General features: G+C 37.3%; 1 protein-coding gene across 2 annotated transcripts in view; it reads right to left on the bottom strand.

Annotated features, from left to right (window-relative positions):
* WAC (WW domain containing adaptor with coiled-coil) overlaps positions 1-26759 on the bottom strand; it is a 107115-nt gene extending 80356 nt beyond the window's left edge. The window contains exons 1-3 of one of the 2 annotated variants that reach the window (XM_056800063.1): positions 26253-26759; positions 25853-25889; positions 23990-24182 (exon numbers count right to left, since the gene is read on the bottom strand). In XM_056800063.1, coding sequence (XP_056656041.1) covers positions 23990-24182; positions 25853-25889; positions 26253-26293 — 271 coding nt within the window. In that variant the 5' untranslated portion in view covers positions 26294-26759. The remainder of the gene's footprint in view (positions 1-23989; positions 24183-25852; positions 25890-26252) is intronic. The other variant, XM_056800064.1, reaches the window with a different exon arrangement.
* Positions 26760-26976: the final 217 nt, after the last annotated feature.

Consider the following 26976-nt stretch of genomic DNA (forward strand, 5'->3'; position numbering starts at 1 on the left):
GAAACAGAAAAATTGTGTAATTTGACCCCCTTGGTTTTAATAAAAGTTTTATCATTTTTAAAGTTTTCTCTTTTTAACTCTAGCTGTGATTTGTAGGAAGGTAACTGGCATTGAGGAACCATTTTGGAATGTTGGAAGGAGGAAAGAGTGGCAGTTGGTGGAGAAAAGGGGCTTGTGGGAGATAAGAGCTTTGGAAGTGGTCTTTTCGAGGAATCTACAAGAAAAACCACTATCCACATTCAGAGGAAACACTATGAGAGTAAAAACACTGAAGAAAAGCAACTGCTTGAATACATGGGTCGAAGGGATATGGTTGGGGATGTAGACTCTAAATGAACATCCTAGTGTAAACAACAACATGGAAATAGGTTCTAATCAAGGACACAATACCCAATGAAATTGCACATCAGCTGTGGGAAAGGTTAAGTGGAGGGGAGTGAGGGAAATAAAATCAGTATTGTAACCAAAAAATAAAATAAAATAAATTTAAATTTAAATTTAAAAAAAAAAAGGAAGTGGTCTTTTGCCTTGTGGACTTGAAAGACAGGAGTGAAGGACCTGAGCTCAGCACCCCTGGATCTCTGGATCACTGATCAAAGAAGCAAAAAGAACAACTGCTACTGAGGGGCGCTCTACCCCTGAACCTCACGGGGGTCACCCCAAAGACCTGTCCCATACCATTGCCTTCCCAAGAAGGACACTAGTGAACTGTTTAGAGTAGGCTAGTAAAGTGAAGTGATTAGAGAGAAAAAAGAAAAAGCTGAAGCCTGAGCTTTTTTGCTTACCTAAAGTGAGAAGTGACAAACTGCTTAGATAGTACTATAGGGTCTCCTGAACCCTCTGACCTAATCCCTCCACTGTATCCTAAACAAATAAAACCACCCCTTTGGTACTGGGGTAGACTGGCTATTCAGCCTTGGCTAAGCAAAGTCAAGAGCAAACAGGGACATTCAATGCCTGCCTGACAGGACTGTATGTCCAGAGGAGGCTTCTTTGGTCTCAGGCACCAGCCAAGTCCTGAGGGCAAGTCAACATCATAATCCCATAGAAGCCCACTTACTGAGACATGGCCCCTGTCCATCCCTGTCATAAGGTGTGAGGGAGAGGGAAGACTATACAGACTTTCTCCCAGCTCCAGGCACTCTTTACCCTCTACACTAACTCTCCTTATCCCTTCACCTCCTTTCTCTGCTCTTCTCCATCCACCTTATAATCATAACAGTTTTCAGCAGTATAAGGAGTTCCCCCAGTAAGAAACTCCTTCCATCAATACAGGTCAGCACATGCTTTGTAACTCTGAATTTTAACAAGCTGTCTCAGGCCCTGAGAGGTGTAGTGCTTTGCCAGAGTCACCTGAAAAGAACACATCAAAGCTTGGGCTCAAACTCGAGTCCTTGCTAATTAGGGTCAGCCCTCTTCATGCTGCCTTGGGAATGCACTAAGATTAAGTGTTTTAAAAAACCATCATTAAAAGGTTAGCTACTTGTAAAACTACTCAATACAAGGCTAAGTCCCATTTGTATTGTCCTTTACCTGAGGATTCTGTTACAATGGGGGAAAATTAGGCCATCTGCACAAGTCACACAGTTCTTCCAGGAAAGATTTCAACTGAACTGAATCTTTTGAGACTAGTATTAATATGAGCTATCAAGCATATTCCCACAAACATTTGTTTAGCAAATGTTCCAACTAATGGCTCTCTTCTAACCAAAATTAAGAAAGAACACTATGACCGATGTTCAAATTATTCACATAACTAGTCCTTACTTCTAGTCCTGTCTCCATCCTATGGGTAAAAAAGGCAATTATCAAAAAGATGATAGCCCAACAAGTGCTTAAGAAATAAAGTTTATGTTAAGCCAATTTCTTTTTCAAAGGGAATGTCAACCTTATTGGTTATTTTAAACTGTCTAAATGTACAACTAATCATTCCTCCATTTCACTGTCTATGCAAGGATCAGCTTCAGGACTACTATACTGTATCAAGGATATATTATAGAGAAGCCTTCTACCAGCCACCTAACTACAAGGTATCAAGAAGAGAGCACAGTTGCTCTGAGTCATGTCTGCAGCAATGGCTGAGGTAGGTGGGAAAAGGCCACAGCAAATAGGCAAAAACACAAATCACGAGTTTTTCCTTTTCTCTGGAGTATCAACCTTGGCACTAGTAGAAAGGTGATTAATTTTGCTCTTGCAGTACTGACATCATGAAACTGAAATAAGAATTTTAGAATTTAACATATGAAAAGGACTCTATCATGATGCTATAAGCCCTGAAACCAAACAAGACCCTCCAATGGAAAAACATTCTCAACAAAGTAGCAGTCTTCTTTGCTTCTTTTCTTCCAAGTATCAACACCAATATCAATATCAATACCAATATCCCAGAGTTGACCTACTACCAGAAAGGAATTAGGATGCACTCCATTCTAACATATCAACAAAAAAGCACAAAAGTTCTGAATTCTGCTTTGACCACCTGATGTTTTTAATCTAATTGTGCATTAATACAAGGGAGGGAATACATTATGCTTTGTGATACAACATCTAGGTAACTACAAAACAAATAGATTATCATGGGAGACTATCTGCATAGACAAAAGCATGGTAACAGAAAAAAGTTGTAATGAGACGAAGGAAACACAAAATTTGACAATGATGTATCATGAATTTGTTATATTTAATAAACATATCAAAATCTACCCATCTAAATAATGCTGAATCCTTCAAAATATTCACCTTGGGAGTCATGAAACATTTTAATAATGCTGAAAAGGTTCAAACCAAGCTTCACAAACTTCCCATTTAGAAATGCTTTCCACTTTCTAGTTATATGACCCTCAGCAAATTACTGAACCTCTGATACCTAACCCTTAATGCTCCTCTGCCTTGGAACCAAAACAAAATATTGATTCTAAGATGGAAGGTAAGGGTTTAAAAGGGGGGGGGGGGGGGGACAGCTTTCAGAACATGTGGTATATTTTTTGTGTATATAGAATCCGCTCCACTCTCCCCCCCCCCCCCCCCCAGCTCATCTTCACCTCATTGCATGTCTTGATGTCAAGTGAACACTCCAAATAGAGGTCACAGGTGAAGAGCCCTAGGAACCATGATCTGGAACTAAAGGTTACAGTAGGTCCTTGTTCAAGAGAAGGGATAAAGGTGTAGGGAGAAACACACCCACTCCCTATATTCCCTTGGAGGCAGTGGGGAAATACTATGGCTGAGAAAGGCAAAAACATGGTCAGTTAGGTTAGATTAGGATTAAATCCCTATATATCTGCTTTCTCTATTTCAAGTAATTATTAATAAACTCTGTGGAAAATAAGAACTTGGAGTTATTCATTTAAATCTAACAGTTTTTAAATACCCTCAATGGTAACAAAACTTCACCTTTAAAGTACTTACAAAGATTTGATTTCAGAAAAAAATCTAGAAATCCTTCAAAACCCAGTTTCACAAATAATTTCTTATGTACTCAAACTGCACAATATGGGTATTGATCAAAGTACACTTAATATGTGATCACCCAGACTTTGTATGAAAAGTATCTCTAAAGTGGTCCTTTCTATCTCTGAACAAATATTTAACCAAAATACATTTTACTCTAACTTCTATCCCCTCTGGGGCTAGGCAGTTAACGTTTTAAAACTTTAACTCAGTAGAACTGAGCAAAAGAAGTTTAATCTTTCTACACAATAATCAGAAAATATATGAAGATCACAATCATTAGGAGTATACCCCCTAAGATTATAATTTATCTCCTAAGTCCAAGAAGATCATCCTGATCATCCTCTTTCAGGCTATCAATGTGGCTCTTAAAATGGGGTACAAAGAATGAGATAAAATACTCCAGGAAATAGTCCAATCTGAGGATTATCACTAGATCACATTAGTTATTAAACTATATTATGACCCAATTTCACTCATATTGAGCTGATATTTGATTAAACATCTAAATGTTTTGCACATAAACTGCTTTCTTGGTCTCATATTCCCCCATTAGATTTTTTTTTTTAAACACAAAGAAAAAGATTCTTATAGGATGGCTAGAAAAAAAGTGATAAATTTAGGTGTCCCAAAAGGTATCACAAAAAATAATTTTATAACACAAATTCTACTTTGTCTTTTAAGAATTTCACCTGTTGGAAAGCAGTTGGTGGCTCAATAGATTGAGAGGCAGGCCCAGAAATGGGAAATCCTAGTTCAAATCAGGCCTCAGAAACTTCCTATCTGTGTGACCCTGGACAAATCACTTAATTCCCAGTACCTAGACCTTACTGCTCTGGAACCAATATACAGGATTGATTCTAAGACAGAAGGCAAGGAGAAGAGAAGGTGGGGGAGGGAGGGGAAAAAGGAAGGGAGGAAGGGAGAGAGAAATGACCAATTGTTTCAATTTTTTTTAATTTTTGATTTGTTAATGACAATTATTAATATATTAATGACAGGATTTATTAATGTCATATATTAGCTATCCAAACCTGCTATTTAGCTGGAATAGGCCTAAAGATCATCTCGAAGGAGAAACAATTGAAGGAAAAAAATGTTTCACCTAAATTCAAAAATTCAAGTCTTCAAGGACTTGAACTATCTAGGATGATTTCTTGTAGAAGAGGAATAGACATGCTCAGATTAACCATAGAGGGCACTGATAAAAATATTGTAGTTTTCCCAAAGGACAAGTATAAGAGACCTTCCCCAGATTTGTAGGATTTAGTGGTAGAAGAAACTTTAAGCATCATGTCATGTCAATATAACAAAAATGACAATTGTACCTAAAGTAACATACTTATTCAGTGCAAAAAGTAACAAAATTCTTCTGAAGAACAAAAAGAATATCAAAGGAATAAATAGGGAAAATACATGAAGGAAAGTAGGCTAGCCATATCAGATTTTAAACTGTATTACAAAGAAGTAATAATCAAAGCACTCTGGTGCTGGCTAAGAAATAGCCAGCTAGATGGCAAAGTGAATTGGAGGATCCCAGGTTAAAATCTGACCTCAGACACTTCTTAGCTGTATGATCTTGTCACTTCACCTGTTAGTCTCAGTTTCCTCGTCTTTTTTTCTTTTTTTAAAACCCTTACCTTCCATCTTGGAATTGGTTCCAAGGCAGAAGACTGGTAAAGGGTAGGCAATGGGGGGTCCAGTGACTTGCCCAGGGTCACACAGCTGGGAAGTGTCTGAGGCCAGATTTGAACCTAGGACCTCTCATCTCTAGGCCTGGCTCTCAATCCACTGAGCCACCCAGCTGTTCCCCTCAGTTTCCTCATCTTTAAATGAGGTGGAGAATGCTAAAAGAAACCACTCCAGTATCTTTCCTAAGAAAATCCCAAATGGGGATCAAAAAAGAATCAAACACTTGTGGAACAATCAAATGTGATAGACTACTAATCACGTTAGTTACCAATTAGTATTGCTACTAATAGCAATACAACAATCCAGTACAATTCAGATGTCTTATGAAAACGAAAACTATCTGCTTCCAGAGAAAGAACTGTTGAAGTAGAAATGCAGATGAAAACATATGATTTATCACTTGCTTATATGGGTATATTTTGGGGTTTTGGTTTAAGATTCTTTGCTTACAAAAATGAATAATATGGAAACATGTTTTGTATGATAATGCATGTATAACCCAGACTGCATTGCTTGTTCAATGCAGGAAGGGGGAAGGAAAAAGGGAGGGAGACAATATTTATAGAAAGTTTCTCTGATAAAAATCTCATTTCTCAATCATGTAGAGAACTGAGCCATATGTATAAATATACAAGCTATTCCACAATTGATAAATGGTCAAGGGATATGAACAGGCAATTTTCAGCTAAAAAAAAAATCAAAGCTATCTGGTCATATGAAAAAATGCTGTAATTAATTTCTGATTGCTGAAATGAAAATTAAAAACTCTGACGTACCACCTCATACCTATCAGATTAGCTAATTAAGGCAAAAAGAATGTGAAAAATATTAGAGGGTATGTGGAAAAATTGGGACACTAATACACTGTTGGTGGAATTGTGAATTGATTCAACCATTCTGGAGAGAAATTCAGAACCCCAAAGAATCATAGAAATGTGCATACCATTTGACATGCTAATAAAATTACACGGTCTATATTCCAAAGAGATCAAAGGAAAAGGAAAAGGGATTATTTGTACAAAAATATTTACAGCAGCTCTTTTTGTGGTGGCAAAGCAGAGGAAATTGAAGGGATACCTATTATTTGGGAATGAATGAACAAGTTGTGATTTATAACTGTGATGCAATACTATTATGCAAACAAAAACATAATGAGTAGGCAGCTGGGTGGCTCAGTGATTGAGAGCCAGGCTTAGAGAGGGGAGATCCTAGGTTCAAATCTGGCCTCAAAACACTTCCTAGCTGTGTGACCCTGGGCAAGTCACCCCATTGCCTAGCCATTACCACTCTTCTGCCTTGGAACCAAGACAGAAGGTAAGGGTTTAAAAAAAAAAAACAGCAATGAACTCTGAATGATTTGGCCATTTTTGGTATGCAAAGATCCAAGACAATTCTGAAGGACCTATGATGAAAAGTGCTATCTGCCTCCAGAGAAAGAAGTAATGTGATTATAACCTTCTTTCATAAAGATCTTTAATAAATACAAAATGATAATTATTTCAAATAACTTCTTATTACTTTGAACATATGATTTAGCTTCTTAAATTTAAATCTCTCAAAATGAACATTTTAAGCAACTATGGCTGATAACTCAGAAAATTACCTAGAGCAGTGGTTCTCAATCTTTCTAATGTCGTGACCCCACAATACAGTTCCTTATGTTGCAGTGACCCCAAACCAAAAAATTATTTTGGTGGCTACTTCAAAACTGTAATTTTGCTACAGTTATGATTTGGAATATAAATGCCTGATATGCATTATGTATTCTCATTGCTACAAATTGAGAGGTTGAGAACCCCTGACCTAGAGGAAAATCAATTAGATAGATTTAAGTCCTACAAAACTACATGATTTTAGAAAAATAATCTATCTGCTTTAAAACCACATTCAGTTATTACTATTATGCCCTTTGGAACAAAATCAGATGTAATTTTTTAAAGTCACTTATTCAACAATAGAAGATGAAATTATTTAAATTCCATAATTTAGAGGTTTAAATAAAGTAATTTTCCCCCTCAATTACATGTGGTACTTTTTGGGGGGTGTAGAAATGTAATTTGTCAGTGCAGGAAATCTCCAGAGTGTAAACTCCATTGACTTCAGGTAAAATAGTTTAACACTACAGTCAGTATGTGTTTGAGGCAGGAGTTGAACACTTCCCAATCCCAAAATCAGTCCCCTATTGCTTCACAAGTAGTATTGAAAAGGGATCCTATGCCCATGCCACCTTTCCCATGACACATTTTCTAATTCATCTGTCATTAAATTTTCTTTCCTCCTACTTCACATAAATCCTTCATATTCTTTTGTGCAGTAACTGTTTCCTAGTGTGTATTTCCATATAGCTGTCTCACACTTCAAACCCCATCCCACCCCTATCCTGATAAATCATAAACTCCACAAGGAGGGAGATCAAATTATTATGTTTATTTATCCCAGCAATCACAATGATGATTTCTTCATACAGCAGGAGGAGATTAATAACTGTGTAAGTAAATAATGATATTTTTCACATCACTTTTGACTCTAAGGATACTTGTCTCCCCCCAGAGACTATAAGCTCCTTAAGAGGTCAAAGAATATGTTTCATTTGATATATTTGTAGTACCATCATCTAGTTCCTTGCCAGTACATAGCAGGAACTAAATAATTATTAACTAAACAAGATTGAGGTTTATTTTGCCCTGCTCTATCTAGGGGGCCCTAGACATGCTCCAGATTTCCAGCACCTATAAACCTTCCCCTCACCTACATTTGAGAGGGTAATCAAATCAATAGTGACAATGCTACTAGAATGGGCTTATCACATCATTTTCTCTATGGCTCTAATTCACAACCCCTATGATTTCCCAAACCATCATGTCTCTAAATGTGTTGTCTCGCTCTATCAGAAAGTAAATCCCTTGAGGGCAGGGCTATCCCCTTTTGTATTTCCAGCTATTATTACTATTTGGCTTATAGTAAGCATTTGCTAAATTTATTTTAGTAAAAATATTATCAGGGGCAGCTGGGTTGCTCAGTGGATTGAGTCAGTCCTAGAGATGGGAGGTCCTGGGTTCAAATCTGGTCTCAGACACTTCCTAGCTGTGTGACCCTGGATAAGTCACTTAACCCCCATTGCCTAGCCCTTACCACTCTTCTGCCTTAGAATCAAAGACAGATGGTAAGGGTTTATTTAAAAATATATATATTATTATCCTCATTTTACAAAGAAACTGAGGCTTGAAAAATTACAAATTATACAGGGTCACATATCTGCCAAGTATAAGAACTGGGATTTGAGGTTCTGACTTCAAGTCAAGTGATTTTTCTATAATAATAGGAACAAGATTAACACATTAAGCTACTTTGGGTGCTATGGGATGGCTTTACTGAATTATTAAGAAGGATTTTTAATCTTACTTTTAAGTTTACTGCTTATATATTAAATGATGCTACTAAAATGTTTAAGGGTTCTTGAAAACAATTTACTATCTAGTAGTTTAAATAATTTCTCTTAATTATCAAATATTATTTGGTTAAATTGCTCTTTCACCAATACTGCAAATATGAACTTTAGTTCAGCCACCATAAGAATTCCAAATTTATAATTAGTAGTGATAATATATCCATCAAGAAATAAAATCAAATGCTTAACAGAAAGAGAAAAACTATCATCACTTTCATAACCTTTTAATGTAGAACACTATTTAGAAGTTTCATATAGCATGTGTATGTTAGTAAACATAAAAGGACACAGCTAGCAAACATCAACACAGTTTGCTAAGTGAAGAAAATCTATAACAAAAGCAGATCACAGCCTATCTATGCTTGTGTACTAACAATTTCACAACGGAAGCTTTACCCAAGATATGATACCAATAGAGTTCACATGACAAGCCCATCATACATTTCTTTGATGACAACCTTTATCTTTACTCTGGTTCTTCCTGGATTGACATTTCTTATTATTAGATTCACCTTATACTCACACTATAAAACCATCCATTGCCTTAAAATTGATACTTTTTTTGAAAAAGGGATTTACTACAGATAGTAAGACATTCCAGATGTTTGATTCTGTCTTCAGAAGACACTATACTGGTTGCAGCCACACCCTAGAATGCTGCAAAGTGCCTTGAACTTCTTGAATGAGAAGTGTTTAGCCTAACTATCCACATAAAGGACAGAGAATGCCTATTGTCCAGGCTATCACATGCAGGTCAAGGAATAACCAATAAAGTTTATACTTCAGTATTTATCATATTTGTCCCAGACACATACTACTTAAGGACAAGTTGGGACTAGAATTATAAAGGAGGAGAAAAACAGTTTGGATTGCCTATGAGAAAGTACAAAGCTCCTTTAACGATCCCAAACTTCTCCCTAAAAAGTCCATTGTTTTCAAAACTCTACCAGCATTATGATGTAGCTAAAAATCATATAACAGTACAGACTCTGAAAAAGAAAGCATCTTCAACAACTTTTTTAAAAAACAAGAATGGACTTTAAAAGCATCTCTTTATTGAAAGCTAAACCGCTGAAAACAAAAAATGTTTAACCACTTAGTACTTTACATTCTAACTGGGCTTGAACTACATGGTCCTTTGTCCATAGCAATATATATTTTTTTTAATTTTAGGAAGAACTTGTCTAAACTAATGATTTGCTTGTAATAACCAAGTTCTTCAATTACATGAGCTACAAATAGTAGCCCCAAATCTTCATGTTTCCTATTTTCATGACAGCTGATTCCTTTCCCTTTACTTTTTTAACCTTCCTTTCAAAAACTCAGATTTAGGGCTAAAAGGGGACTTACAGATTTCTAATCTAACCCTTTTCCCTGGACATTCTTTAGCTTTCCTAAACATTTTTTCTTGAGATCCAGCATGGAAACTGCAAATCCATAATTTCTTAAAAGGATATTAATATACTTCCTGATTTTCTGATTTATTTGTAAATATTTCTTCTGATAATAATAGCCAAAGTGTTTTGCTGGTCTTTTGGGCAAAAGCAACAAAATGGAACCAAGTCCTCAGGCAACAGTTAAAATGATCCTAATATCCCTTTTCCTTGCAGTTCAAAGCACACCAACTTCTATATGTACTTTGATTATTTTTTCTTAATCCTGACTCAGTTTGAAGGATCATTTCTCACCTCTTTACCCACTCACAACCTTAAGATAACTCCATATAATTTACCTCCAGAATCTTGGAATTTTATTATCCAAAAGAGCTGTTTTGTATAAGCCTGGAGATTCGATAGTCCATTGCCCATTTGAACTATTTATTTAGACATTAAATAATCCAGTAATGGCACTGATCATGGAGGAATAAAAATAAAAATACATTTCTCTCTCTCTCTCTCTCTCTCTCTCTCTCTATATATATATATATGTAAATGATTATTCCCAGTTACATTTTGTCATTCTTCCTGTTTTTAGCCTATCTGACACCCAACTGAGTCCCAAGATTCTCCTACAAGACAAATAATTGATCTTCCTCAGCCCTTACTTATTCTTTCTTGTCCCTGACTCTGCATTTTCTTTCCCCTTATATTTGGTCCTACTTTATGCTTCCCAATCAAGGTATACTGGATAATAGTTGGCTTTATCAATTCTGAGCAAGGCCAAAACCATCACTTCTAAGTAAAATTCAGCAGGACAGACTAGTGAACTGGTCCTTATTCCTCTGCTCTACATGAAGATTTTTATTTCAAGTCTAATCTTACCAATAAGCAAAGTTGAGGGGAAAGCAATGGATTCCCCTCTACTAACTTAAAACTACTGCAAAGCCATATCCATTGGGAATATTGGGCAAAATATTTATTGTGATTGGTTGGCAGCAGTGGGGAATGAATAAAGGTTCACCAAAAGAGAACAAGCATATATCAATAGCTCCCATGTGGGCAAGTATTTTACTTCTAAACACCATCAAACAAACGATAGGTACATCTATAGAAGTGAAATGTAACCCCCAAAACATTCAACTTAAAAATAAATGACAAAACAAATCCTTTACCTCAGATTCCCATGAGCAATGAATTATATTTGTAGTTATAAATCTCAAAGATGATACAATGTATCCCATTAAACAGAATTTCATGCTGTGCCAATTTTTATACAATTCAATCCCTAAAACAGATTAACTAAAATAGCAGTCCTACAAAAGAGAGATCCCAAATCTAACATTTTTATCTCGTTTAAATCAGTTTAAAGGACTTGAGAAAGGCATAACTTCTGTTATATTGGGAGAAATTTGTATTCTCTAATAAAAAAAATCCACTCATCAGGAAAAGTAGAGGAATAAAGAATTCTAAAACAGTTAGGTTGATGGAAAGCTTTTTGATAAAGTACTTAAATGGAATACTATCATAGCTTCAAGTTCCCCAAAGAAGTCCACTCATGTTTTTACAGGTTCTCAGGAATATTTGCCCTTTATGTCATACCAAATAAACACTTTAAAATCCAGGGCTAAGAAAAAGCGTGATGTAGCACAAGATTTAATATTATCACCAATTTCCTGAATTTATAGATCTTTATAATCATTAATTATAAAAATGATCTATGATTCATAAAAATACAAAATATGAAAAGGATATATACCAAAAAAGAAAAGGATACTTTCTAAACATTGTAACCCTATCGTGATGTTACAGTAAAACTTCACTAGTTAGCAAATTCAGAAAAGGAAAGACTTCAGTTATATAAATTTTCCCAATATTTGATTTTTTCCAAGGATATACAACAACAAAATCATAGAATTCTAGTTTTGTCAATGAAAGTTCAAATTTCCCAAAGAAAACTATTTTATCTACATCCTTCTGCCTAACACCAACCAACAAGCTTCTCTATCATATATTTATTGCCTATGCCTGAAAATGTAGTATTGCATTTCTAGTCCCTCACCTCTCTACATTACTATCATGACAAATCATTTTAGAATTTTACTTTACAAATACACTACTTCTTAAAAATTTAATAACCGTCATACCAATCCTCCTAACTCTAATAAAAATCTTCCAAAACAAGTTTTAATTGGTATTACTTTAGGTTAAGGGTAAACCCAGCATCAAAGGCTGGGTAGCTTTCAGGAGTTAAGGCACCAAAGAGGTGATCCTTTGCTTTACTATACACCCTTTTGTCCTAAAACATGACATCTGCCTTTCAAGATAATGAAAGGACTTATGAAATGAAATGAAAGATAATGAAAGGACTTATCACAGTAGGAATGTAAAATACACTTAAGGGAAGATAAGAAAATTATGTAAGATTATTTCAACAGTATTTACTAGGAATATAAGTGTCACCAAAATCATATTGCTGGACGATTTTTACATTCACTCTGGACATGCCAATGTTTTAATGCTATCGCTGAATATTCTTTCTGCCAGATTTGATGCATGTTAGCTATCATTTAATAAGAATGCATAAAATATCTACTATGTGCAGAGATCAAATGAAATAACACAAAAAACCTGTGACTTAGGAGGCAACATATCAGTGTAGAGTATTGCTACTTAACTATTTCAATGGATCTCACTGACCTCAGTAACCTCACTGACTAGGACCCTCCTGCTCCCAAGACAAAATACAATTCATCCATATCCTTTTAAGACCATGGAAGATTTGTCTGTCTTCCCAATAATCCTTCAACAAATAACATATTTGAGACTTTCCTCTAATGATTTTACTATTTTATGGATCCTAGTCAACATTATTCTTCAACTTTTGCCACATGATTGTAATGAGCGAAGTCTGGTATATTAGCATAAAGGGCAAAATTTAGTGTCAAAAAGATCTTGGTTCAAGTTCTGCCTCTGTCAAAACTTACTAGCTATATGACCATGACCGATTATCACTGCCCAAGTAATTCTAAGACTACAGATAAATTGCCAATTAGTGAAGAAAATCTCCACGTAGACAATTCCTTACACTAGTGAAATCTCAGGTACAAACTCTTGTATGCATGTGTGTAGATATGTATGAATGTATACATAAAATTACTATCATTATATAAGATATAGTACATTCTCTGACAAAAGGCATATATCCTCACTTCCCTCCTACCTTCCATATGCTGCTTCTTTAAAACCCGAGTTTGTTTCCTCCTCCTCCATGAAACGTTTTAGGATATTCCAATCCAGTCATCTTTACTTTTCCCCTATAAACTCATAGCTGCCATTTCTCCTACATTATTAGTCTTGTGCTGGTTTTTAACTTTTGTGGTGTTCAATTAACTTCTCTTCGAAAATAGCAAGCATTCATACTTTTTGCTTCTCATATTCCCAGGTTCTCTCCATAAACACAGTGTTAAGAACATATAAGATACCTGAAAAAAGGCTGCATACCTGCTTCATAAAACATTATTGAAGAAAGTTATGCTTTAATGCATGAATTTTTAAATGCTTCTTAACAGCCTCGAGTATGATGCTTTGCACATAGGCACATTCATTCTACAATACAGCCTACAATCTTGTCAGTGAAAGAAGAGCTTGCAGTAATGATATCTTGAATATTTAAAGTACTAACATATAAGTAACAAATTGGTAAGCCTTAAAAAAATCTAATTTATATGTAGAATTCGGGCTAATGATTTTCACATTAAAGTAACCAATATTTAGGAAAACAATTATAGTCATAAGCTCAATTATTAAAATGGTCCTGGGCTAAAACAAACTCTTCAATCTTTTTAATTCAAAAGTTATTTTGTGTAGTATGTCCAATTAAGCCCCTACTATGCACCAGGCACCATGCTAAGGTCACAAAGAAAAGCAGGACAGTCCCTACCCTCAAGGTGCTCATAATCTAACAGGAAAAATAACTATGTACAGATATGCTATATATGGAAATCAGGGATAATCAACAGAAAGAAGGAGCTACAATTAAGGAAGGTTTTGGAAAGGTTACCAGTAGGAGATGGAACATTAGGAGGATAAGCATTCCAAGTGCAGATGATCGTCAGTGAAAATGGCCAGCTGGGAAGAGATGGAGAGTCTTGAGGAAGGAACTGCAATGAAGTCAGTATCAAAGGATCTAAAGTCCGTGGGGGCAGAATGGGGGTGGGGAGGGGGGGAAGGAGGAAAGGGGGGGGGGGTTTACAACAAATAAAGTTTTGGAGCATCTTAGAATCTTGTATGTTTCTGGAAGTGACAGGGTACCAGTGGAGTCTATAATATTGTGGGTTTTTTTTAATTTTATAATCCTTACCTTCCATCTTAGAATCAATATTATATATTGGTTCCAAGGCAGTAAAGTGATAAGGGCTAGGCAATAGGGTTAAGTGACTTGCCCAGGGCCACATAGCTAGTAAGTGTCTCAGGCCAGATTCAGATTATAAAGATTACCCTAGCAGCTTAGTCAGAAACGGATTGGAGTGGAGAGAGACCTGTGGCAGGCAGGCAGACAAATCAGCAGACTACTGTGATAATCAGGGATGTTAAGATAAGGATCTGCAAAAGGGAAGAGGCAGATCTGAGAGATGTTTCATAGGTAAAATCAATAGATCTTAGCATGTAACTGAAGTAAAAGAGAGGGATCTAGGATGATGCCTACATCGAGAGCCTAGGAGCTTAGGAAGATGACAGTGTCCTAAATGGTTATAGAAAAAGTGTGAATTTTAGTTTTACTTCACCCAGCTTAGTCTTTAGAATTTTAGCAACCAAGGAATGTATACACTCCCACTTAAGGATTAACTATGAGGAGGATGGTCTGTGACTGACACGTGCTAGCAAGTGACAAATCAGAAACAACTGACAAACCCCGTGGGCTGTCTTAAGCCAAGCTTAAGCTACCATTGGTACATGTGAGACACAGGAAGTGATGTAAAGAACTGACTATATATTTCATGTCACTTTCTGTGAAGCGCAATCTAGGCAGCATTGAGAGCTCTGCTGGAGTTGGCCTGGAGGAGCTCCTCAGACTGCTTCCTTTTAGATGGTCACGTGGTGAGTGATAAGACTGATTCCCCTTTCCCTTGGCTTTCTGGAGAAGCCCTTGGCTGAGGCCCCTGAACTCTTGCCTGGCTCAGACCAGGCCAGAGCAGTTCAATTCCCCTTTCCTCTTCTCCTTCTTCTTAATTTCTTCCTTCTATTATAATTAAACCACCATAAAAATCCCAAACTTACTTGAGTGTTTTATTGGGATTAAATTTAAATCCCTGGCGACCACTAATATATATTCAGTCAACAACCCTAATTTTTACCCTTCACAGTCAATGAATTCTGTTTTGGACATCCTAAGTTTAAGATCTCTTTATAAAGGACAACCAGTTTTATATGGCCAATGGACAGCTGGAAATAAAGAGACTGAAGCTCAGCAAAGAAGTTCGGAATGTATTAAATAGACTTGAGAATCACAGTATAGAGATGAAAATCAAATGCTTGGGATCTGGTGAAGTAGTATAGAGAGAGCCAGAGTCTAGGTGGGACCTGGATGAAGCTAAGGAGCTAGAGAAGGAGTGGTCAGATAGGTAGAGGAGGACAAGGAGAGTATAGCCCCAAAAACCTAAGGAGAAAGGAGTGTTAAGAAGAGAGTGATTAACAGTGATGGCCAGAGGTCAAGGAGGACTAAGAAAAAGACATTGGATTTGGCAATCAAGAGATCACTAGTAACTGTGGCAAGAGAAGTTTTACTTAAATGATGAGGTAGAAGTAAGAAAGAGTCTAATGAGTTTTACTGAATTCAGAAGTCAAATGAAAAGAAAGTAACAGGGAGAAAGGGGAGAGGGATGCACAGCTAGGTGAACTCAATGGATTGAGAGCCAGGCAGGGGGGAGGAGGGGAGGATCAAATCTGGTTCATTTCTTGGCTGAGTGACTCTGGGCAAGTCATTTAACCCCCATTGACCAGCCCTTAGCATTCTTCTGTCTTAGAACCAATATACAATATTGAATCTAAGATGAAAGATAAGGGCTTTAAAAAAGAAAAAAAAAGTTACCCTATCAAGAAGTCTAATTCCTCAGAATTTTCCCAGTGGCATACACTCTCAAGGCACAAAAAGCAAACTGCTAGGAAGACCACCACCAGTAACTGAAGGCATAAACTTACATTTGCATGAACAAATAACAAATATAGCTCTGATTTATATAGTATTCACAAGATATGAAAAATGCTTTCCTCAACCTGTTGAGTAAGTCAAGAAAAGTTTTTAAGCCACATTTGTGAATTCTTCTTTTGGTCTGCTTTTTATTTTGGTCATACAAATCACATTTTGAAAAAAAAGCATTAATTAAAGAACAAAAAAAACTAGATTTTAGTACAAGGTTGGTTACTCTGGTCAAGCCATTTTTCTTTTATTTTTCTTATTAAACTTTACCTTCTCTCTTAGAATCAATAGTATATAACCAGTTCCAAGACAGAAGAGCAGTAAAAGGGCTAGTCAATTGGGGGTAAGTGACTTTTTCAGGGACACACAGCTGGGAAATTTCTGAGGTCAAACTTGAACCCAGGACATCTCGTCTTTAGGCCTAGCTCTCTATCCACTGCCCTTTCTTTTATTTAAAATTAGAATCTTATCTATCCATTCTACCCTTCAGGGATATAAAAATTAATAATGTGAAAACACTTTGAAAAGTATGCAGCACTAGATAAAAAGTAGTGTTCTCACTTTGTAATTTTAAATTTACATTTCAGAGGGCCCGTAAGCTGGGTGGCTCAGTGAATTGAGAGCCAGACCCAGAGAGAGGAGGTCCTGGGTTCAAATAAATGTGACCTCAAACACTTCCTAGCTATGTGACGCTGGGTAAGTTACTTGGCCTTGGCCCCCGTTGCCTAGCCCTTACCACTCTTCTGCCTTAGAACCAATACGCATTATTGATTCTAAGATGGAAGGTAGGGGTTTAAAAAAAAAATCCCTCCTTTCTATGGAACTATCTCATTCTCTCTCAGAAAGACTTAAATATTACTAAAATTTTGCATGAAGTACTTTCAAAAAGCCCTACAAGCAAGGTAATTCTCACTCAAACTAATTCACTCCAAATTCACATTTGTCAATCCTTATCTCAAAGTGCAAGTATAACTGATATCACTGATAGTAATTGATAGCACACATTCTTAAGTGAAATTTTTTCTTAATTTGCTGTTAAGAGATAGTTCTGATATTAGATATGTTTCTACATAGATCTCTTTTTTTTTCCAGCATAGAATAAGGTAATAGTCTACTGCATTAAGCTGCTGTGAACTTTTAAGATTTATAACTTTAAAATCTTTAAATAAATGGCTTACCAAAAACTACCAAAAAAATTCTTTATTGATGACTAAAAGTATCAAGTTATTTTTATAAATATAAAGCTGCCCAGCTATCAGAACACCTACAAAGATATTCGATCATTCATGTATTAATAAAGAACCTACTTAAAAATAAGTATGGTTGATTTACTATAAACCAAGTGTTTCTTTGTCAACACATCATCAAATAGATAGTAAAAGTCTATGTTCAATGGACTTACATTAAAACCAAAAGCAGGCACTAGGAGATACACAAATCATAGTGCTAGGAACCAATTAGCAGAAATTTTCTCCAATTAACCTATACAGCTTACTGAATACTAATAGGTTAATTAATAGCCATACAGAGTAGCTTAACGTTTCTAATAACTATTCCAAGCATAATTTTCAGTAAAACAATCTGTCCATCTAAATAAATAGGGAAAAAATCTGAATGCAAAATTTAGCAAAGCCAAAGTTTCATTGTAATCTTTCATCATGATAAAAGCTGAAAAAAAAATCTTTGGAACATAAGTTCTGGCAGGTTTTAAACCTCTTTGTGAAGTATAGACATAAATGTAGCCTACATTTAGTGGAGAGACAGGACAGATAAATCTATATAGGCTCATTTCTAAAAGGTTAACTATCAGATGATTATTTTTGGCCACAGCTATGAATAAAGTACTACCTTAGCCCAAGGATTAGCATCACCCACAAGACCGCTGGCCCTGCTTCAAGCTCATCTCCCATAGCCATCATTCAGCAAAATAGTTTCTGCAGAGAAGAGAGCCAGCTATCCCCATCAACTGCTGACCAATAGTCAGTCACCTTTGGGGATAACTAAATCAGCCTTACTGAAAGAGCCAGGCACCTTGAGGGAAAGGAGGCACGCACCATGTGCCAACACACTTAAACCACCACCATCAGCTCACCCAGTGACTCTATTCAACCCTTGATAGAAACAGCTCAGGGTCCTTAGCCAAAGATTCCTGAGAATAGTTGTACTGCCCTACCATCCTCATGACCAACCACTCTGTCCCTGTAGTCATATTTGAGGGGAATAAACCATGTAAACAAGGAATCTATCATCCTTGCCACTCTCAATGCCAACTGATGACTAACATCAAAGCAAGAAACCCTTGTAAAGATTCAACCTGACAACTACTTCTCTAAATGTTCTGATCCCTGCCTCTTTAGCAGCAAGACTTAGAAAAGAGAGTTCCTGGCACGGAAGTCCTTGACACTGTCAAATAGTTCAACATTAGTGGAAGAAATAGTTTTATCAGGAGAAATGACATTACAAAAATTCCTTACTATCTATTTTGCTGATATACTCTGAAGACCATGAAACTTTCTATCTGACTTGCTACTTAAACTTGTGCTTTCTCTCCCATTAACTGAGAACTCCTTGAGAAAAAGCACTATTTCCACTTTTTTATTTGTATTCCCAAGTGCTTAGTAAGGGGCTTTGTATATTTTTGTTCACTCACATCCAACTCTGTGTCCCTGTGGTCCACAGCGTGGCAATACTGTCCAGGGATTTTCTTGGCAAAGATACTGGAGTGGTTTGCCATTTCTTTCTCCAGTGAATTAAGGTAAACGGTTAAGTGCCTTGTCCAAGAACAAGTAGCTGAGGCTGGATTTGTACTCAGACCTTCCTGCCTCTAAACCTAGCATTTAAGCCACTTAAGCAGCTTCCTAGCTGCCTCTTGTATATAATAAATGCTTTAAAAAAATACTTTTACACTCATTCTAAAGCATAAAGTGAATAAAGAACTTGCATTAATGATATCCTGAAACCTTTAGAGTACTACCAATGCATAAGCAACTAATCATTAAACCTACGTGGTATTCATGATGATGATCTTCATATTTAGGCACCAATGTTTAGGAAAACAATTCTAGATATAAGCTATAATTATTAAATAGTGGATGGGTGAAAAACTTTAATTTTCCTAAATCATAAGATTTTTAGTGCAGACATGTCCAATTAAAGCTCTACAAGTTAAGTCTTTCATATAACAAGCTACTTTTAAAAACCAAGTGTACATAGAATGGACCTTATTTCTTAGAATCACAGATCTAGTCAGAAGAGCTCTTTTAAAGGTTACCTAATAAACCGCCTTTTTTTTTTTTAAACATTTAAGGTCTGTGAGGACCTGAAAGTGTAGGTGACTAGCCTGATGTCATAGACTCCCAAGTGGCAGAGCAGATCCAATCCAACTTCCTTTCCACAACATTATAGAACTTATTATTTTGCCTTACTAAAAATGTTTTACAAATACTCCTAAATAAGGTTCCCCCAAAACTTTTATTAAAATTTCCAGTAGTTTCTTCTAAATCCTGAGTGGAAAAAAAATTACCTGCATCTTTAAACTGTATATGAAATACAATAAGCAAATGTTCATGTAAATGGTAGATATTAAAATTGGAAGGGACCTTAAAGATTCTCTACTCTACCTTCCTCATTGTATAATTGAGGAAATAGCCCCCAGCCATTCAATTGACTAGCCCACAATCACCTAGCATGTCAGCCATTATTCAATCCCAAAAGCTATGCCATTAAAGAACAGGGTACAGTACATTCAAAACGCCCTGATGCAGAGCAAGAACTGACTCAAAAGAAGGACCTAAAGTCCTAATACCATATGTTCCTATTTTATGCAGCCTCTATTTCAGTGATTTACAACTATCACATGGAAATTTTAGGGCATCATGGAATATGTCCATGGGTATCTCAAATGAAAAGAATTATGGTTAATATGTTTATTTAGCATCCAATATTGCAAGGACCAAACACAAATTCTAATTTTAAAAACTTGCATAGGTTTCATAAAAACACCAGTATAATCTCTACACTATCTGGAAATTTAAAGGTCAGGTAGAAACTAAAATCACATCTGTTTAATTTACTTTGTATCTCAAAGTCTAAAAATCAAATAGGATAATATCTTTTTTAATTTTGCAACTTTTTGTTTTTTAATTATTTTTAATTCATAAAAGTAGATTTTTTTGTAGCAATGGAATTAAACAACATTATGAATGATGGAGCAAAGAGTATAGGTAATTAAAACATCACTTCAGTTAAAAGAATTTTACCATAATTTGATCTGTTTTGTTCTTATATTTGAACATAAATTATGGCAGTCATGAAAATCATAATCATCAGAACATAGTGAAGCCTCATTTCCAGACTGTCAAAAGTGCCCAGTGTTAAGGGAAAATACAAGAAGCAACTATAATTTTTAAAAAACTGCATCTTAAATTAATTACTGATGTGTTAGTAGTATATGTAGTGATAAAATGCATTCTCCCTTCCAATCTCCCTCATTTCCAAACAGTACAGAACTAAATGATTTTCAGTGTTTTTCTATGTTAAAATGCAAATGTCCTTTCTTAAGTATCTTTAAGAGGTTAGAGGGATACAATGTATACTTCCCTGAGCAAATGTATATTGTAAATCCATAAAAAGGGCATTCTATAAAGAGATAAAGAATATTAGATACACATGAGATAGGGATAAAGACATGGTAAAGATGTATGTAGACCAAAAGGGTGCTGGGGGTGAAGGAGAGTTAAAAAAAGAGGAAAAGAAAAAGGAGAGGAAACACTGAGACCTGAATACTCATAATTCATGATGCCCTGATCCAGAGCAAGAACAGCCTCAAGAGGACAGAACTAAAACCATAGTTGGGAGAGACAACATAGGATTCCTAGAAATAGTACCTGTTCAATTGCAAGAAGTCATTTATATCAGAAGCCAATAAAGGACAAATATCTGAGGCCCAAGTAGCAATGAAACATTCTCCAAAGACCAAAGGAAGGGTTTATTAAATAGTTCAACTAGAGACTAAAGGTTGGACAAATCTAAGGACCCACAACACCCAAGGCTCAAAGTCTGACAGAAAGGCCTATAGACTAGAGGGACCAGTAAGAACAATGAGAGGTTGAGAATATTTAATGCTCTACAGCTATAGAAAGAGAATTAAACAATTTAAGGTCTCTTTTTTTTTAACCTTAATTTTATAGTTTTCTAGGGAAGGGAAACCTTGCTTATACAAATGAAGTGACTGAGTATGTCAGTTTTTGAATGGATAATATAAGAGATTACAATCAAGAGACAGGTTTGGGGCTTTTAGCCTTTGATTTCTTAAAGTAAAAAGAACTATGTTGAGGGCAGCTGGGTCACTCAGTGGATTGAGAGCCAGTCCTAGAGATGGGAGAGCCTAGGTTCAAATCTGGTCTCAAACATTTCCTAGCTGTGTGACCCTGGGCAAGTCACTGGACCCCCATTGCCTAGCTCTTACTGTTCTGCCTTGGAACCAATATATAGTATTGACTCCAAGGCAGAAGGTAAGGGTTTTTTTTTTTATTTAAAACTTTTTTTTTTTAAAGCACTATGTTTGGGGACAGCTGGGTGGCTCAGTGGATTGAGAGCCAGGCCTAGAGATGGGGGGGTCCTAGGTTCAAATCTAGCCTCAGACACTTCCCAGCTATGTGACCCTGGGCAAGTCACTTGACCCCCATTGCCTAGCCCTTACCACTCTTCTGCCTTGGAGCCAATACACAGTATTGACTTCAAGACAGAAGGGTTTAAAAAAAAAAGGCACTATGTTTCCTACCATCAATTGGACTAAGGTATCGCACCTCATTTTCTTGCCAAATACCAACTACATTTTAAGTAGGAAACATCCAATGGAATCTCTACTTTCTGGAAGAGGAAAAAGTTGTGATGGGTTAATTTATTTATTGAGATCTTTGACAATGCACTCATAAAATTAAAATGTTATCAGTTTAAATCATTTATGTCACTAGACTTTTTAATTCCATATGAAAATGCTATTTAAAAAATTTACTCATGTACTTTTACTCCAATTCCTTCTTCCACTTTTTAAAAACAGCTACTTTTCAAGTAATCAAAATAAATTGTTACTCATAAAGCATAAAGAGTCTATCCATAAGTAGCATAAGGCTTATAATACCCAATACATAACAAAATGGAAGTACTATAAAAGGCAGAAGGAAAAAGAAAAAAAAGTCTCTCTAAGGACACTTCAGATTACTCAATTTCCCTTTTGAATATACACAAATTTATTTTCACATCTTTCTTTTCAATATAACATCTGCCTGTAGACACTCAAACTTGTTTCTATCACTATCAATTGTGCAGGCATTACTTCCACCCTATCAAGTAATGTTAGAACTGCCATTAATACTTTAATGTCATGCACAACTAGAAAAATGACTGGGACAAGAACCTATCAAGATAAGACAGTTGTTATTAGCCTGAATATACACTGGTACCCTTTGGAAATGGAAAAGAACAATCTTTGTCAGATAGACTAGAAGGAATTTTTGAAAACATGGATTGGAAACAATTGAAATGGTCAGGTACTAAAGGTTTTCAACTTGTATAAGTAGTTATGTAGATCCACATTAATGAAATTATAGGTTCACCAAGCAAAAAATACACATTATTAAAAATTTAGTGGTAGACTCCAAAACTTGAAATGCCATAGGGAACAAATCTCAAAACTAGTAAGACCTAGGCTCAAGTTCAGGTCTGAAACAAACCAACTTTGTGGCCCTATCACCTATTATAATTCTCTTAAGACTATAAACTATAGAGGTATTGACCTATACCGACAAAGAAAGTTTCAGGTACCAATAAAATCATAGATCCTACCCCTATCAAACTTTTATACAATTAAAAGAGCATTAACTTGTGTGATGATCTTATTCATCATTGGTTAAATAAAACAAGTTAACCACAACACAGGGAAAAATAAGCATTTAATTCACTGAGTACTTTAATCACTCTAACTGAAATTTCAAGAAAATTAAGACCGGAAATTAATAATAGGTAAGCTGAGTGACAATAAAAGTATATAGAACCATCTAAACTAAGCAGAATTTCTGATGCAAAAATCTTAAATAGGATACTACGTTAATAATTCCAACATTGTTTAAAGCTATATAACTGATCGAATAAGTATAGAGAATGTGGCCATTCATTAAAATATGAATTAGCACTTCATAAAATGTTATATCCATAAGGGAAAAAAATAACATCTGCAGGGCAATGAAACAAATGGAAAATAAGACTGAAAAATGTTTTCAGTGTTAAATTGAAAAGCTACTTCTTTTATAAATCTTTTACATTTGACAGATACTTAAAGTTTTGAATTGCCTATGAGCATTTAAAAGTTATCAAAAAGATATAAGATTGAACTTGAATGCTTTTAAATAAAACAAGTAAATTCTTTCAAACCCAAATAATCATTCAAATTATTTTACACTTTTTTAAAAAAATTGTGAAAAGACTGGACCTATATATTTTTGTGATTTCAAAGTAATAATAGCTCTTTTCTATATCTACCCCATAAAGTCAATTCCTATCTTCTCATGTCCCAAGTGATGAGGATACTTTTATAGTTACTAAGATTCTTCTTAAGGAAACTAATAAGATTATAATTTCTAAATATACATCTTGCATCTAGATAAATTAAAGGATCAAATTATTCTGACAAGAAACAAACAATGATGAGATAAACTGGCAAGATTTACCAGTAATAAAAATTCTGTTCCCTATTTCATAGATTGTGATAGAGCATACTGAAAAAATTTCAATAAGCATAAGATTTTTTGAAGTAAAAATACTTACCACCATCCCTCTCTCTAACTCTGTGAGTATGCACGCTTTTTGCTTTACTGTGACCTGTGCTGTCACTATATTTTTCAGGACTATCAGATCGTCGCAACATTTTATTTGGTGGTGAAGGATCTGTGGTGTCTCGCATTTTTTCATGTCGGTGATCGCCACTACTGGGGTGACTCTTCGATGAATATTTAAGAGCCTGTAAAATATCATACAAAAAGCACAGACCTTTAACTTAAATCCTTAATTATGTTTTCAACTTACATGAAATCTAGTTTACTATTTCATTAAATTTCACAACTTTATATTAACAAAACCTAAGTTTTAAACCTAAGTTTTTTAACTCTGTGATTCAAAATAATAATACATATAACTACTCCATGAAATAGTTTAGAATAGTTTCTTGAAAAAATCTTGGGGCATAATTCCTTAATAAACCTTTTGAGGAAGGATAAGGAGAGAAAAAGACCTTATATAATCAAAATGGTAGAGCCAAAAGGGACTCAAAGGTCATATAGTCCCATCACTTCATTTTACAGATGAGGAAACTAAGTTCAGAGTTTAAGTGACTTATTGTCCCCACATAGGTAGTAAGCAATATGGCTATGAACCCAGATCATTATACATATTCAGCATTCTTTCCACTGTTCCACAGTGCCTTCCTCTTGTCTACCTACTCCAAATTATCTGGATACTCTGGCATCTATTTAATTCACATTTAGAAAGTTAAAGCACATAGGAAATCAACAGTTAAGTACTAGGCCATCCATTTCTGTCCAGAAATGTTCTATATGTACCCTAAAACAGGCACTAGTGGATTTCATTTAAAAGAAACCCTTTAACCACAGAACCTCATTGTTGCACATGCAGAAAGGAGAGAGTTAAATGACCTTTCCAAGTCTGGTAAAGGCCTCCCTCTCTAACTCTGGAATCCTATGTTACTAAATATTTAATTCTAAAGGTAAATTAAAATGCAAAGGAAATTTTTGAAAAAGTACTGCCTTTACAACAGAATCAAAGACTTAACTTTTTCATTAGAGAATTAACTAGATCCTATGCAGCTATTATATATACAATTACATGAGACACAATCTATCCTTTGATATTTTCAAAACTAATAGTATGCTGTGTTACAAATGAGCTTCTAGAGTATTTGGTTTAAGGTATATAAGAAGTCAATAAATTTTCAATTAACAGAATTAACAGGGATTTGATCTCTCATTTAGACCCCTAAGTGACTTTTGACAGCTGTCATCCACTTCTAATTGTTATTAAAAAGTCATCAGTTTAACAAAAAGCAAAAGGTCTATTCTAAATAATTTCTGATGCCAGCTCAGTAACTGCTACCCTGAAAAGGTACCAAGAGACCTAAAACACCAGGTATATCAGAGTATACATCCCAAGTTTCCAAATCTGGTTCCTTTAGAGGCAGTTGAAATCTAGTCATTAAAATGGACTGGGGTTAAGAATTTTGAAAAACTAGCATAACTATGAGAATCAACTAACCCTTTTATTTTTTTTAATTTCATCAGGCTGACATTCAAAACAACTGCACTCTCCCCAAACGTTTAAAGTCCTGAGGCCTCAAAAGTCACCCTCCCCACCTAGAATATCTAAAATGGCCTTCCCGGTTCTTCTAGAGAAGTCCCAAACCGCTGCTCCCCCGATCCCGGGTTGGAGGGCAGTTGTTAGCAGAACCAAAGCCCGGGTTTCTTGGGGTTCCCGGGGGCTAGTTTCGGGTTCGTTGCCCCGCAGGGCCTGCGCCGACGGCTGAAGCCTACGCTCGAGTAGCAGCAGTCAGTCCCTCCCTCCTCCCGCCGGCCCCCTCCGCCTTCCCCGCTGTCCCCTCCCCTAGGGCTCGGCTGGTACCTGGTAGGGCTGCGAGTCCCCCCTCCGGTCGTGACAGCTGAAAAACAGGAAGGCAGACAGCGACATTAACACCCAGTGAGAGGGAGGAGAGGGGGGGAAACCACCCCCCCACCCCACCCCCGGGATCCTGGGCCTCCCGGTCCCCGAAACGAGCCGCCCATAGGCCCGGGCCGTCCGCACGGCCGCGGGGCGGCGGCGCCGATGGCCCCCGGTAGCCCGGCCCGGCCCGCAGCCACCCCCGCCGCCTCCTCGCAGGCCGGCCCAGATCGGGGTTAACAACAAAAATGGCGGCTCAGCCCGAGCTAGATAAGGAGGAACATCCCCCCCCACCCCCGCCCGCCGCCCCCGGCGCGGCCCGGCCCCGGCCAGAGACAGACATAGAGAGAGAGAGAGGATTTACCCATCACTGAGTCTCTGCTGTTTCCTCGCATACATTACCATCAATGCCCGGCCTGTGTGTGTGTGTCGGGGAGGGGGGGAGAGGGGCCGCGGGAGGCGGGAGACGGGCAGGCGGGCGGGCGGGCGGACGGGCAGCGGCGGCGGCGGCGGCCAGCACCCCCTCAGCGGGTCTCAGCGCCGCTCCGTTACTGGCGCCGGCGCTCTCGGGCCATGTCCCTCCCCCGGCACCGCGCACACGCTCGCTCTCGCACGCTCGTTCGCTCGCCCTCTCGCTCGCTCCGTCCGTCCCTCGCTCGCCCTCTCGCTCGCTCTCGGCGGGGGCAGCGGCGCCAACTACACCGCGGCAGCGGCGAACCGGGGGTAGGGGGGGAGAAAGACGCGACCGGCTCGGCCCAGCGGAGAGCGACGGCTTCCTCCGCCTTCTCCGCCTTCTCCGCCTCCTGCTGCTGCTGCTCCTCCTCCGCTGCCCCCTCCTCCTCCTCCTCCTCCTCCTCCTCCTCCTCCCCCCGCCGTCGCCGTCGCCGCTGCCGCCGCCTCCTCCTCCTCCCGCCGCCGCCGCTGCCGCCGCCGCCGCCGCCGCCGCCGCAGTTGGTGCCGCCGCCGCCGCCGCCGCCGCTCCTCCAACTACATCCGGGCAACTCGGACGCCACCGCCTTCGGAAAACATCGGCAGTTTCCGCCGAGCCCCTCCTCCCGTAGCGCTTCCTCAATCTCCCCTCCCAACCC

Source organism: Monodelphis domestica, chromosome 5 (assembly GCF_027887165.1).
Source record: "Monodelphis domestica isolate mMonDom1 chromosome 5, mMonDom1.pri, whole genome shotgun sequence".
Lineage (NCBI taxonomy): Eukaryota > Metazoa > Chordata > Mammalia > Didelphimorphia > Didelphidae > Monodelphis > Monodelphis domestica.